Source organism: Phallusia mammillata, chromosome 8 (genome assembly GCF_965637545.1).
Source record: "Phallusia mammillata chromosome 8, kaPhaMamm4.hap1.1, whole genome shotgun sequence".
In the NCBI taxonomy this organism is placed as follows: Eukaryota; Metazoa; Chordata; class Ascidiacea; order Phlebobranchia; family Ascidiidae; genus Phallusia; species Phallusia mammillata.
In genome coordinates this window covers 15,780,563-15,793,124 of record NC_137259.1, presented here as the reverse complement: position 1 = coordinate 15,793,124, position 12,562 = coordinate 15,780,563, and the positions used below count along the sequence as shown (strand labels likewise).

Below are 12,562 nucleotides of genomic sequence, written 5' to 3'. Positions count from 1 at the left end.
GGGATACAAATGATTTTTCATATGATAAGGCTTGAACTAATCGACATCGGTTCATCCAGATCTTCGCCTAATCCGGACAATTTTTTGGCCAAACGGGTCAGGATTAACAGAGGTTTACTGCATTTTAGCGTTGTTTAATCCTGGGGCAAAAAGTTTGGAATTACGATTAAAAGCAAGTCTGGGTAAGGACTACACAACCCAGGCAAGAAGCCTTTAACTTCAAAAATAAAAAATTCTACTTTGTTAAGTACAGCAATCAACTCACCCTTTTAAGCCAAACTTCGCCAGGAGGCGTGTCACCAGTGACGTCACGTTTGGGGGCGTTGTCTTGCGAGGTCATTCGTAGAGGCGATGACTTCTGTTGGAAGAACGTACCGTTACAATTTAACGCCACGGTTGCAATCAAAATGCGGCGCAATTTATATTTTATTCATCACGGAAATACATGCAGCGGAGCTGAGATCAATACTAGAGTGATTCTATTATTGATTTATTGCAGTTTGGCATTGTTGTATTGATTGCTGGGCTAAATGCGAAATAAAGTCACGTACGTTGAGAGGGGATGGGTGTTTTGGCGCCTTGATAGGTATAGAGCAGGGGTGTGCAACCTGAGGCCCGTGGGCCAAATGCGGCCCTTGATTGAAGGTTGTGCGGCCCACACAGACGCTTGCATTTCAATTGTACTGTAAAACGAGTTCAACTGTTAAATATTTTTGAGCAGATTAATGCGGCCGATGCTATTTTTCTGCGACCAGGCAATATGCGGTTAGAATCAATTGCGAATTTTACTAGAATTTTACTTGTAGCAACAAAGTAAAATCACCTTGTGTTATACACAGGTGCGGCCCGCGATCTAATTTTGGCAATTGCGTTTGGCCCCACAGTAACAAAAGTTGCACACCCCTGGTATAGAGGTATAGAGGAGCACCATGAAAAAAAAGTGTTTGGATGATATAGGCTCGCAATCACATGTCGGGCTATTTTGAATATGTCTCAATAATGCACGGTTGAAAATCTGTGGAAGCCACATTTAACATGGCATCGAAAAATTTAGTTTTAGCTGGTGAGTTAATGGACTAAATGGGTTTTTTACTTGCACAAAGGTAGGCAAACCCTAGTTCTTGTACCAAGGCTAACACCCAATATGTTTTTTTCATGACACGCCAGGAGATTTTTGACTTATATTCCAGTACACATTGATTAAATACAAGTTATTACATCGCTTGTTTTCAGTTTGTTATAATTCAATAGTAATGAAAACCAAACTAATTAAAAAGAATGTGCCTGCTTTTTAATTCCTATGTAAATGATCTGGCATTAACCACCATAACACAAAAAATGTTCGCACACTCCATTTCTGACACAGCAAGGAATTTGGCACACGGGATTTAGAAGCATGTCGACCTATGTACTAGCATAAGCATATTTCAATGCCGCAAAAATACATGCCTGATAAACAGCCTAGTAGCGGTATATGTATTCTATGAATTATGAAAGCCGCAAATGTATTTTTGTACGCCTGCAGATGCAAAGCGCTGACAAAAGCAGGAAAACACCCACACACATATCTATACTACCTGTTTAATCTATATGCAGCAAAGTACAAAAATAGCATGCTTTCAGCCAGTCACCCAGCCCCCACGGAAAACGTGTTGAACAGTATGTGCGATATGGATTAGGCAAATTCAATTCCATTTACAACAACAACATGTTGGATTTAAAATTTGTTTTGTGCACATGTAAACTAATTAAAACAATTCGAAAGGCTACAGTTAAGTTTTTTTTTAAGATGAGTTTTGGCCTAAGTTTTAACGCAAACAGTTTTTTAAGTCTAAAATTCCAAATGCACAGTAAATTTTCCTTCTTGGCACAGAACATGTATGTACACTGGTTATAAATACAGGCATAAATACCACACATACTTGTAAAAGCCTATTGGAAAATAACATTCCGGTCAGATTAATGAAAATTTTAAATTTTAAAAAGACTATGTTCGGACCTCTATTTAGGCCCTGTCTACACGTATAGAGGTGGACTGGCATTTTGGTGGTCTTGGGGTGCCAGCAGTGCCTAATAAAGTTCCGTGAAAATTTGGTGCTGATATTTTTGGCCTGTGGAACTGTTTATTTTAGTAGTAAAAGTGTAAAACTCACAAATTCAACACATTTTCATGTCACACGTAAACGCCAGTGCTTACCGCTAACGTGCATTTGAAAAAATATTAAATGCTTGCGCAAAACACAAAGTTTTAGTTGCCAAATACATGCCGTTAAAAATGGTCAATTTCTAGCACAACATACTTAAGTTCAGGTGCCTACATTCAACATGCATGAAGTTAGTGGTGATGAAATAACAGCAAACCCGTGCAAAGCGGCAAAACTAATCAAGTCACCGAAAAAGTTTCGCTTAACAGGTCTTCCATTTCCCGCCGTAGGTCGTTGGAATGGGAGTGGTTTAGATCCGGTGGCTTGGAGCCAAAAATCTCTCCACTACCCCCGCTTACTGACGTCACAGAACATGCTGACGAACACTGCGATGACGTCACGATGAAACAAAAACACGACATAGACGCAAGTTAGGTTTTTTGGGTGCAAACTTAAAGAGGACAATTGTAAGGTACAACACCAAAGATGAGAACAAATAAAAAATAAAAATTATGATAAGTTATGAGGTGGAAATAAAAATTTGTAAAAAGTAAACTTAAATGTTCGCAAACTATCACCCGAAAATTAGTCTATGTTATACCAAGCATGCTATATTTTTTCGGATTTTATACATATTTATTATACAGTGATGTTCATTTAGTGTAGGGGTTGTGTGTATTTAATTTTGGTGTAGTGAATTTTTGGTGTAAGTAAAAAAAATGTGTAAATTTATTAGGAGAAACTTTTTTTTAGAAAACTGGCAGGTCAGGTATTAAATGTCTATAATTCGAAACCGTTGGTCCGATTTTTTCAAATCCAAACATACAAACTGCCAATAGCATAGTATTGCTTTACAAACCCAAATAGAGGGCAACTGAAACTTGACACCACATAATTCGGCGATTTACAAACACCACCATTTGGTAATTGGTACACTGCGTTAATTTTTTAAATCGCCACCTTTGAAACCTTATACTAACTGCACGTAAAAGTCGAAGGGGTCATGTTACCGGCGTTTTAAAGAGGACACTTGTTATAATTTGGGACAAATTTAGTGAGGCTTATTATGGCATTATTCTCAAACAAGAGAAAAAATAGCTTTAGCTCAAAGAGCATAACCTGTGAAGTTGATAAAATACGAAATGTTGACTGATTTTTGTATGGCTTAGCATTTACTATGTAGTCTATTGGGGGGGAATGCAAATTTTTCGAATTGTTAAGTGAGGAATTTGTCGATAAAAGCTGTTGTAAGCAATCTGCGCCATAGCGTAGCTACAAAATGGGCATTACTCTATTCCTGCCACCAGTCATACAAACAACAATAAAATACAAAATAAATGAGGTACAGCGTCTTTCAGTTCAGCCAAAACCGCCTGTGCTTGTGTTAATGACAATCATTCGCGCAACATACATGAAGTTGAGGCATTCACAACGAACGTTAGTATTACCTGGCTTGCCGTGCCCTGTGTGGCCAAATTGTTTCCCACCAACACCATAGGAGGCGGTAGGGAAGGAGCCAAGTCTTCCTCTTCATTGGTTTCTGATACGAGATGTTGTACTGAAGATGGTTGTAAATGCTGGTTGGCAGTTCCGTTCGTTTTTGACTGCAAATAATTTAGTTAGGGTTTAAGGTTATTGCGTAAGGTGAAGTATTTGGGTGCTGTGGGAATGCAACTTAAGATTGGTTTGATCAGAAGGGTTTCACGTTGTTTAAAGCTGATTTTATTTGAATATGAAAATATTATTCAAACTAAAAACTAGGTTTTAAGATCAATGAATTACGTCAAAAGGTTGTACAAAACTGTAAGTCAAAGATTGTTTGTTGGATCTTTAAACAAAGGGCATAGTTAAGCAATATTTACAAATAAACATATCTGGGTATATTGCAAAACATTTGACAAAACAGTAATGTAATGTACAATAAAACAGACCAGTAAAAATGCATTGAAAAACTTTTGCTCAGTTCAAATCTATTCACCTTTCGAACTCTTCTAGCTGATGGTGAGTTTTCCATGCTAGGTTGATTGTTATTGTGGCTCATGTCATGCCCGACCATTGTTGTTTCGGTAATGTCTCTGTTTGCAGACACTGGGATTTTATGGACAGTGGCACTTCCTCCTGATACTTTCTTACGTGAGGTTGAACTCCACCATTTGCGAAAACCTGTCAAAAATGGAGTTTTTTTTAAATACTCTACATCAGGGGTGCCCAACCTTTTTTGACTCGAGATCGACTTTTGAGGTACTTCAACTCTCTAGATCTACCATTCCAATACAAATTAGCAAAGACATGGCGAGTACCAGAACAAAGTAACAATTACTACTGCAACTATTACTTTTGTATTGTAACACAGCGCCTACTTATGAACTTATTAACATATCTTATGATTAATTCACACAATAAAGTCATCTATGTACAGCAACGCGTTACAAAGCAACTATTTTAAATAAGTTTCTGCAACCCTCGCGACCGACTTGAAATCAGTCCGAGATCGACCAGTCGATCGCGATCGACGGGTTGGGCACCCCTGCTCTACATAAAAAGGAGATTAGGCTCAATGCAATGGTTAAATAAGTAAAATGTAATCTTTTCTTTTGTTGAGTTTTGGAGAACTGCAGTAAACCTCGGTTAACCGGACTCGGTTAATCCAGATCTTCGCCTAGTTCGGCCAACATTTGAGGTACAAATGATTTGTAATGTGGTAAGGCTTTAACTAATGGACATAGGTTAATCCGGATCTTCGTCTTATCCGGGGAAATGTTTCGGTTCAAACGGATCCGGATCAACCAAGGTACTGTACTGCACAATGTGAATTGTCATCTTAGAGGTTGGCCTCTAACTACGGCAAAAACATACATAAGGATCAAGTCTAATATGTTGCAATTTGTGTGTAGTGTTAAGCAATAAAGTCCAGTTTATAAGTAGAGAGTTCAGTGTGCAAAACGCTAAACTGATATATAAGCAAGTGAACAAATCAAGACAGCGTATTGCCAAACCAAATCTTTGCGAATGTTACCAAAATGGGTCATAAATATACAATTAATGTTGACTTATGAGGGTTTATGGACCAACAACGTTTAGTAAATGATTTTCAATTTTTTAATCTGAAAAATGATACTGGTTGCAACCGGATTTTCGCAAATCGCACAGCCCCAGCGTTAAATATTAACAAAATACTAAAGATTGCTAAACGCCTAAAACGAAACTGATTGCAATTATTGAACTTTGTATCCTTAAAAACTGCACGTTAATTTTTTATAAAATTTGCAATTTATCTTTAGTTGGAAACAATATTTTAAAGGTTCAACAAAATTTGATAATTTGTGGACGGTAGAATAAGCTTGTTCGGGTTGCAGAACGTTTATCCCCAAACAAAAGCAAGTTAATAAAAATGTAATCACAAAACCCTAAACATGAAAAACGTCAAAAATTTAGCCTACCCCAAAAATTAAATTGAGCAAATATAGGCAGGGCTGTACAAAGCCTATTCACTAGCGCAAAAATCATTACTGAATGCCATTAACTGTGTTTACAGATTTACTTAAAACGAAATTCCGAACCAACCACATTTTCGTAAACCGTGAAATCTTGGCATACCTGATCTCTTTTCATTTGGCAGGGTAGCAGTAGAACCAGCACCATTGTTGGCGTTCTTAGATGACCGCGACTGTGAAGATGCCAAGTCTCCTGCCGAAGAAGAGCTGCCAGACTGTTGCTCAGGGTCTCCTAAACAAAACGAAAAAGGAATTTGAAACTATGAAACATACACACACCCATGCACTGCTGACTAGGTATTTATTGGTTTGCCACTCAAAGCAGCATTGATTAAGTGATATTTTTAAATGTATTGTATATATAAGTGCTATATAAGCAACACAAATTTCCAAAGACTGTTTATTGCTTTATAAGAAAAAAACTCAAAAGATTTGTACTTCAAAAAACGAAGCAAATCATTTTTAACATGTTTTGTCACGTTTATATATTTAAGCATGAAACAGGATAGTAATGTAGGTGGGCCCACGTAAAATGACAGCATTTTAGCTCCAACCTTTCAACAAATATTGTTTTTCACTAATAACAAATTAAAACAATCAACGCATAAGGAATTGAATATGCCTGAAAATCAATTTATATACCTGTGTTGGCCTGCCATGACTTTCTGTGACCTGTGCAATAGGTCAAAGGCGGACAGCTGGTCAAAAACTTGTAACACTCCATGTGCAGTACACCACTGCACCAATATACAGTAACAACAAATCTAACACTTCATTGTGAATTGCATCGCTTCAACCACAACCTATGAGTCACTATCAACGTACAAACATACTGCTGTGTATATGTCACATACAGAAATGGACGCTAAGCCTTTTATTTATGCCGTAATAAAGGTCTACGTAATAATGCGATGCACTGGCTGTTTGCCTAATAATTTTTAAAGCTGCACTTATGAATTGCTGAAAAGCCTGGGTGACCACAAAGGGCCCTTACTTAACACTCGTATATAGGATAGTACAACAAAGCAAGGAGTTAAGTGCCTGGCATTCCTGTACTCCACCACTGAGCGAATGAGCGCAGCACTAAAAACGGCGGCCATAAGTAGGTATGTGCTATACGAAAACCCCTAGGGCTTGCTTGTTTAAAGGGAAGCCGACTAATTTAAAACAAACAGTTCTGCTTTGGGGTCGCTGAAAGCAGTTGTGTCAATAATTTTTAATTGATGTTTCTTTCCGTTCAAAAACCAAATTTGACTGCTTTTTTACAAATTTTTAAAATTGCCTTAAAACTCTACTTTACAAAACCAGAAACAAAATATATATCACTAGCACATATTCTAATGTCGATGACATCATCAAAAAAGCGTACAACTTATAACAGTTTCATCGAATAAGACCATATAGACAGCCTGTTTTAGATAGCCCACCATAAACACATACAACAACTCGTTTGGGCTAGACCTACGTATTTTTTCAACAAATTTCGATTATGCTGTTCTATGACTGACAAGACTAATGAAATTTCACTGCAAAGCATCCAAGCATGTTTGCGCGCGAATCACAACACGTCACGATTGGCCTTGTGTGACAAAACAAACAATCTTTAACAGCAACATGACAGGACACACTCTCACTCCACTGCCAGTACGCCAAACAGCTATAGCAAAACATCGTTTCATTGTGATAGCGTTACCAGCTTGCACTGCCGATTGCTATTAACGGAAACATAATGACGCAAAATCCGCGTTACCATACAGAATTGCCTCAGTTGGTGGCCTTAGTCACCACTACAAGATGCATATAACTGTCAGTTAATATACACTTTTGCTGTGATTACATTACAGAGGTGTCTATGACTATATTGTTTACACTGCACTCTTATCAAAACATGATACATATTTTTAGTATATTACAAAAATGTACCTAAACAATTCAAAATATGCGACCTTCGCCTTGTAATATAATATTTAATGTCAATAATATTTCTCCTCTCATATGCAATACACACAAAAACAAACACTTGGACACGAAAAAGTGAATACTGTATTTGTACAGTTGGTTTTCAAAAAAACAACCTGCAATTTGCACAAAATTCATCTTAGCTGCACTGCATGTACCTGTATATTACTGCAAATAAAACTTTCTCTAATATTGCGTCTAAGATAATTAGCATGATTTCATTTCAACACGTACATGACAGAGATACATCACACTTCTATACAATGACATAATGGGAAAGCCCAAGTAGTCCATGTAAATGGGTCTTAACTATTCCGATTGCGAAACTAACGGCATTTTATGAAGTTTACTTGCGATTGCGACTTAAACAGTGATAGATTAGGCAACCGAAATGCACGTCATGTAACTTACGTCATACTTTTGTGTAGACTTTAAAAATAGCAAGGAACCTTTGATCAGGCTGCTATGTAGGTTAGCATAATCGCAAAGTTTAGGGGAAGAATTTTCCCTAAAAATAATGTTTAATGCACCCTTTATTGACAAAACGGCTAGAACAAAACCTATAAACAGTAAAAAAGTAGAAAAACAATTTGCTTTCCTGTATAGGACCTCAAAAACAATCGGATAAAAGTTGGAATAAATAGTTTCAACTAGGTAGCAGCTTTATGTATAGAAAGAGACAAAATATGACATAAAATACTTTTGACCGCAAGTTATTTACATTCAACCGTTTCAGCTATACTGTGTCTTCACATTTCAGATGAATTTAAAAAAAAGTTTTTCCTCAGGTTGTGTGCTGTATAAATTTCGAGACCCTTGCATTAGTTGAACACATATCATATACAACAAATGTGTTCATCAACAAAAAAACGGCTATAACTTCAATCAGTCTAACTGCCACTTGTCTGACATGCGTATCTGACACCATAATAGACCAGATCAAATTTCCATTAAAAATCAAAAACGTCAATAAAAAGTGACAGTGTCACACTCGTTACTGAAACAAAATCCATTATAAAACTTTGCAAGTTTTCAAAATCGAAGCAATACCTGCACGTACATTCATATCACTTATGGTCAACCTGTCAACTAGCATCTATCTGTACCTCCCATTTAGAATGCGGTAAATACCAATGAAAAATAGATGGGAGACGTAAAGAGAAACGTAGGTGATGGGGAATCGATGAAAAACTGTAACGATCGCCAACTTGGAGTTAGATAGATCAGCCAGAAACGAGTTCTGATTCAGCGTTTTCCCGAGGGAAATTTTGATGGCCGCAGCGTCAAAACATTTGTTTCCCTGACAGCAACAGGCTGAAGGCAACAGCCACGATGTCAAGATGAAAACCGCACAACAGGAAGTGCATGTTGAATAGGACTATAGGAATCATTCCAGATTGAATGTCTTATGACATTTTCGAAAAATTTTGGTGCTATAGCTGATACGTTTTATAGTGATTATTTTTGCTTTTGTCCTAGTATTGCTAACAATGCTTTGGAGTGGTAAAAAATGTCAAAGTGTTGCAAAAATACAAACTATTTAACTGATTCAGGCCGATTTTTATGTTTGAAACGGGCAAATACTTTTAAAAAAGAGACTCTTTGGACAAACTTGGGAAAAAACATATTAAAAGCTTAATAGTTGTACAGCAATAAACAAATACAACGATACTATTATAGTTTGCTCAATGTTTTTGTAGCTATTTACACGACAAATCAGTTTCAACAGAAAGTGGCTGGAACATTTTTTGCCTTGGTCATTGTATTACGTCAGGGCTTTGCATTAGTGGGCATTCGAAAAACTGTAACAGCGCATTTATGGGGGCTTAAGCGCGTCATAGGTTTCCGACATGTATTGGACAGAGTCACCACATTTTAAGGTAACCCCACCCACAACCATGACGTACTTTGACAGTTTAAGAAAACTCCACGCAATATGTATGACGGAAACATATTCATTGTGTATTACGTAACATCGAAAATTTAAATTTGCAACCTTTTTAAGGTTAGAATTCATAATTCTTTGGAAAAGGTTTAAAGGCGTTTTATGAATAATAAAATTAAGAAAATCAGAAGTTTTATGTATCAAACTAGTTACATGATCATGCGCAAAAATACATCCACATTTTACACCTTAAGACAGTCACGTTCTTGGTAACCCTGCCTGTTATGTACGTAACACTTCCGTTGTGATAGCAAAGACTGCACATGTCAATGGACACTGTGCTGGATACAGAGTCTTGTTCTTATAATTCACACCACAAGATGACTAAAAACCGACCAGACTTACTTTTACAAGAGAGGTGTAAAGATTAAGTATGGTCAAACAACACTACATACATGCCGTCAAAAACTCAAAGATATGGTCATTTATAAGTTTAATGGTGAAAATAACGGCCCGGAAGACGTAAAAAGCGACTTGCTCCATTTTTCAAACGTTTCGGCAAATGCTCATGCCATCATCAGTGATATGAAGGCTACATCAGTTACACCCGTTTATATACACTTGAGTCACATAAACACGCAGTCTCGCAAGTGTTTCGTCAAATTAATGCAATTAGGTTTAGATTGTATAGATCAGTGTTTCTTAACCTTATTAGCGCTCGTACCCTTTGAGCTTTCATGAAATTTTCTCGTACCCCTACAATGGCCGACGAAAGTAAATAAAATTGCAATAATAGGAATTAAACTCAGTGTATTTATAACTTACGTGTTCAATGCATGCATTAAAACAGTCTTGTAAGTTCAACAATGTTTACAGCACACCAACAATCAGTCAAAGACACATAACAAAGTAACTTGTTACGCGTTCTTCACAAATATGCCTAAATAGTGTACAGTTTCACACTGCATGTCGTACCCCCTGCTTTGGTGCTTCGTACCCCCAAGGGGTACACGTACCCCTGGTTAAGAACCACTGGTATAGATAGACAAAAGCATGTCTTAGTAAAATGAATCCTAACTTGACCAATATAATAAATTAGTTTTGTCTACATTCCGCAGAAATGGGTTTAACTCAAAGCAGTATGGACAAAATATCTGTGTTTCGCAACAAGTTTAAGCTCGTGGATCTAAAGAGGTCATGAGCCCGTGTTGAGCTTGACTTTGGCGTTGTTGAACAACGTTTTAAGCCGAATCAATCACAACTGAGAATGTGATGTCGTTCAAGAAGCTTTTAAGCCAGACAAGCAAGTGCAGAGCAATTCCAAACTGGTCGATATTCTGCTACTGCAAGTGCGACAAGTGAACTAATCTTTCTATGCAAAAATGTTTCTGTCTACAAGCGTCGTTTGAAAAGGATGCAAAATGTAGAATAGCTAAGTGTTTAAACCAGTGGTTCCCAACCTTTTTTGTTACATTCCTCCCTTTGCCCATTTTCGAACTATTCATTCCTCCCCATAAGACGAAAAACAAATAGGCTAACATAAAAAATTATAGCAATTTGAAATAGACCTTATAATTAGGGATGTCCATTTCAGAATTCTTCACAACCGGTTCCAAATGTGAACCGGGTCCAAATTATAATGGACATAATAATGTGTGTACAAAAATATTGTGTAACATTTCCAATGTAAATTTTTTTACAGTTTTTATGAAATTCCTCCCCTGAACTCCTAAAATTCCTCCCTAGGGAGGAATTCCTCCCCGGTTGGGAACCACTGGTTTAAACAATACTGCACTTTGATTATTTTTGAATCTATACATTTTCAAAATGCAAAATTACAACGTTTTGAGAGATATAAACGCAAAAACTAGTTTTCTTTTTGTAAGTTTTTACAAATATAAGCACTTTTGGCAGTTAACGAAATTCAAGAATTATATTCGTTTGGTTTAACGCAATTTCAAATTGAACCATTTGAGGAAAAAAAAACTCTTATGGCGACCAAAGAAAATACGGTGTTTTTGATTCTTCGATGTTTTTTAATTGTTGTTTGCCCAAACCCTTTTCAAGGTTTGCCACCAAAGCAGTCAAAGTTCTTTCAGGTTACTGTAAACTTACTATAATTACTGCAGCTACATAAATAGATCTTACAAAAACACGAACGCCTACATACCAAAATATACCAACGTTTACATAATAAGACAGACGAAACACACTTCCTCCATAAGACGCGTGCAGCAAGTCAGTCACGTTGTCTGTGACATTAAAATATGCCATAAAATATATTAATACACAAAACACGGTATTTGGTTCTTTAACATTTAAGTAGAAAAAAACAGACCTTTTTCTTCGGTGCTCTGCTGGTTGTCAAAGCTGTATGAAGATTTGCTATGTAGTCTTCCCTTGGTCTTTGGAAAACGCAGCGAAAACTTACGCACCGTTCTACGGTTTGACATGGTAATTCCGTAGCGTTCTACTCAACAACACTGGTTCTCTTACGGCACAGTTTGCCTGTTTTAAGACGCTTTCCATTGGGCGCGACCACGCGTTTCTGGACCAAACAGCGTAGGCGACGGTTTCTCTAAATGCAGGTCCCGACACATATAGGTGGGATCACGTGATCAGGATATACGTCACTGCGCCATGGCTCACATGCATACGTATTGCAACTGAAACCTCTTAACCACCTTCCCAAGTCCCGTATTACACTGGGTGCTTAGTAAAGGTGCTTTAGAAAAGGGTGTTTTGGTCACTGCAGGTCGATAGCAACGTGTCACTGCAATTAAGCGGATAAGATGGAGTACTCTATATTTAGGAATCAATAAAAACAAAGGGACTAACAAGTAGTTCGATCTCTTCATTTTGTTGCTTGCGATAATTAAAAATTGAAATACTCGACGAGTAACAGAAGTGATTAAAAATGATATAGAACAAATATTGGTTCTATGTAATGCGTTTAGAATTGCCAGTAAAAGTTTTTCGATTTTTGCACAAACATCATGCATTATACCCAAACAAATAAACACTTTGTTGCCAAATTTCAAGACAAAGATCATAAAAGTCAGTTTGGTATTTCAAAATCC

At 37.1% G+C, this 12,562-nt stretch overlaps 1 protein-coding gene across 4 annotated transcripts in view; it reads right to left on the bottom strand.

The window, feature by feature from the left end:
• Positions 1-12,562, bottom strand: part of LOC145205331 (triple functional domain protein-like) — a 64,220-nt gene that overhangs the window by 12,417 nt on the left and 39,241 nt on the right. For 2 of the 4 annotated variants that reach the window (XM_080078019.1, XM_080078021.1), the window contains exons 35-39: positions 5,742-5,870; positions 4,123-4,307; positions 3,593-3,748; positions 2,393-2,530; positions 266-358 (exon numbers count right to left, since the gene is read on the bottom strand). In XM_080078019.1, coding sequence (XP_079934145.1) covers positions 266-358; positions 2,393-2,530; positions 3,593-3,748; positions 4,123-4,307; positions 5,742-5,870 — 701 coding nt within the window. The remainder of the gene's footprint in view (positions 1-265; positions 359-2,392; positions 2,531-3,592; positions 3,749-4,122; positions 4,308-5,741; positions 5,871-12,562) is intronic. The other 2 variants (XM_080078020.1, XM_080078022.1) reach the window with 2 other exon arrangements.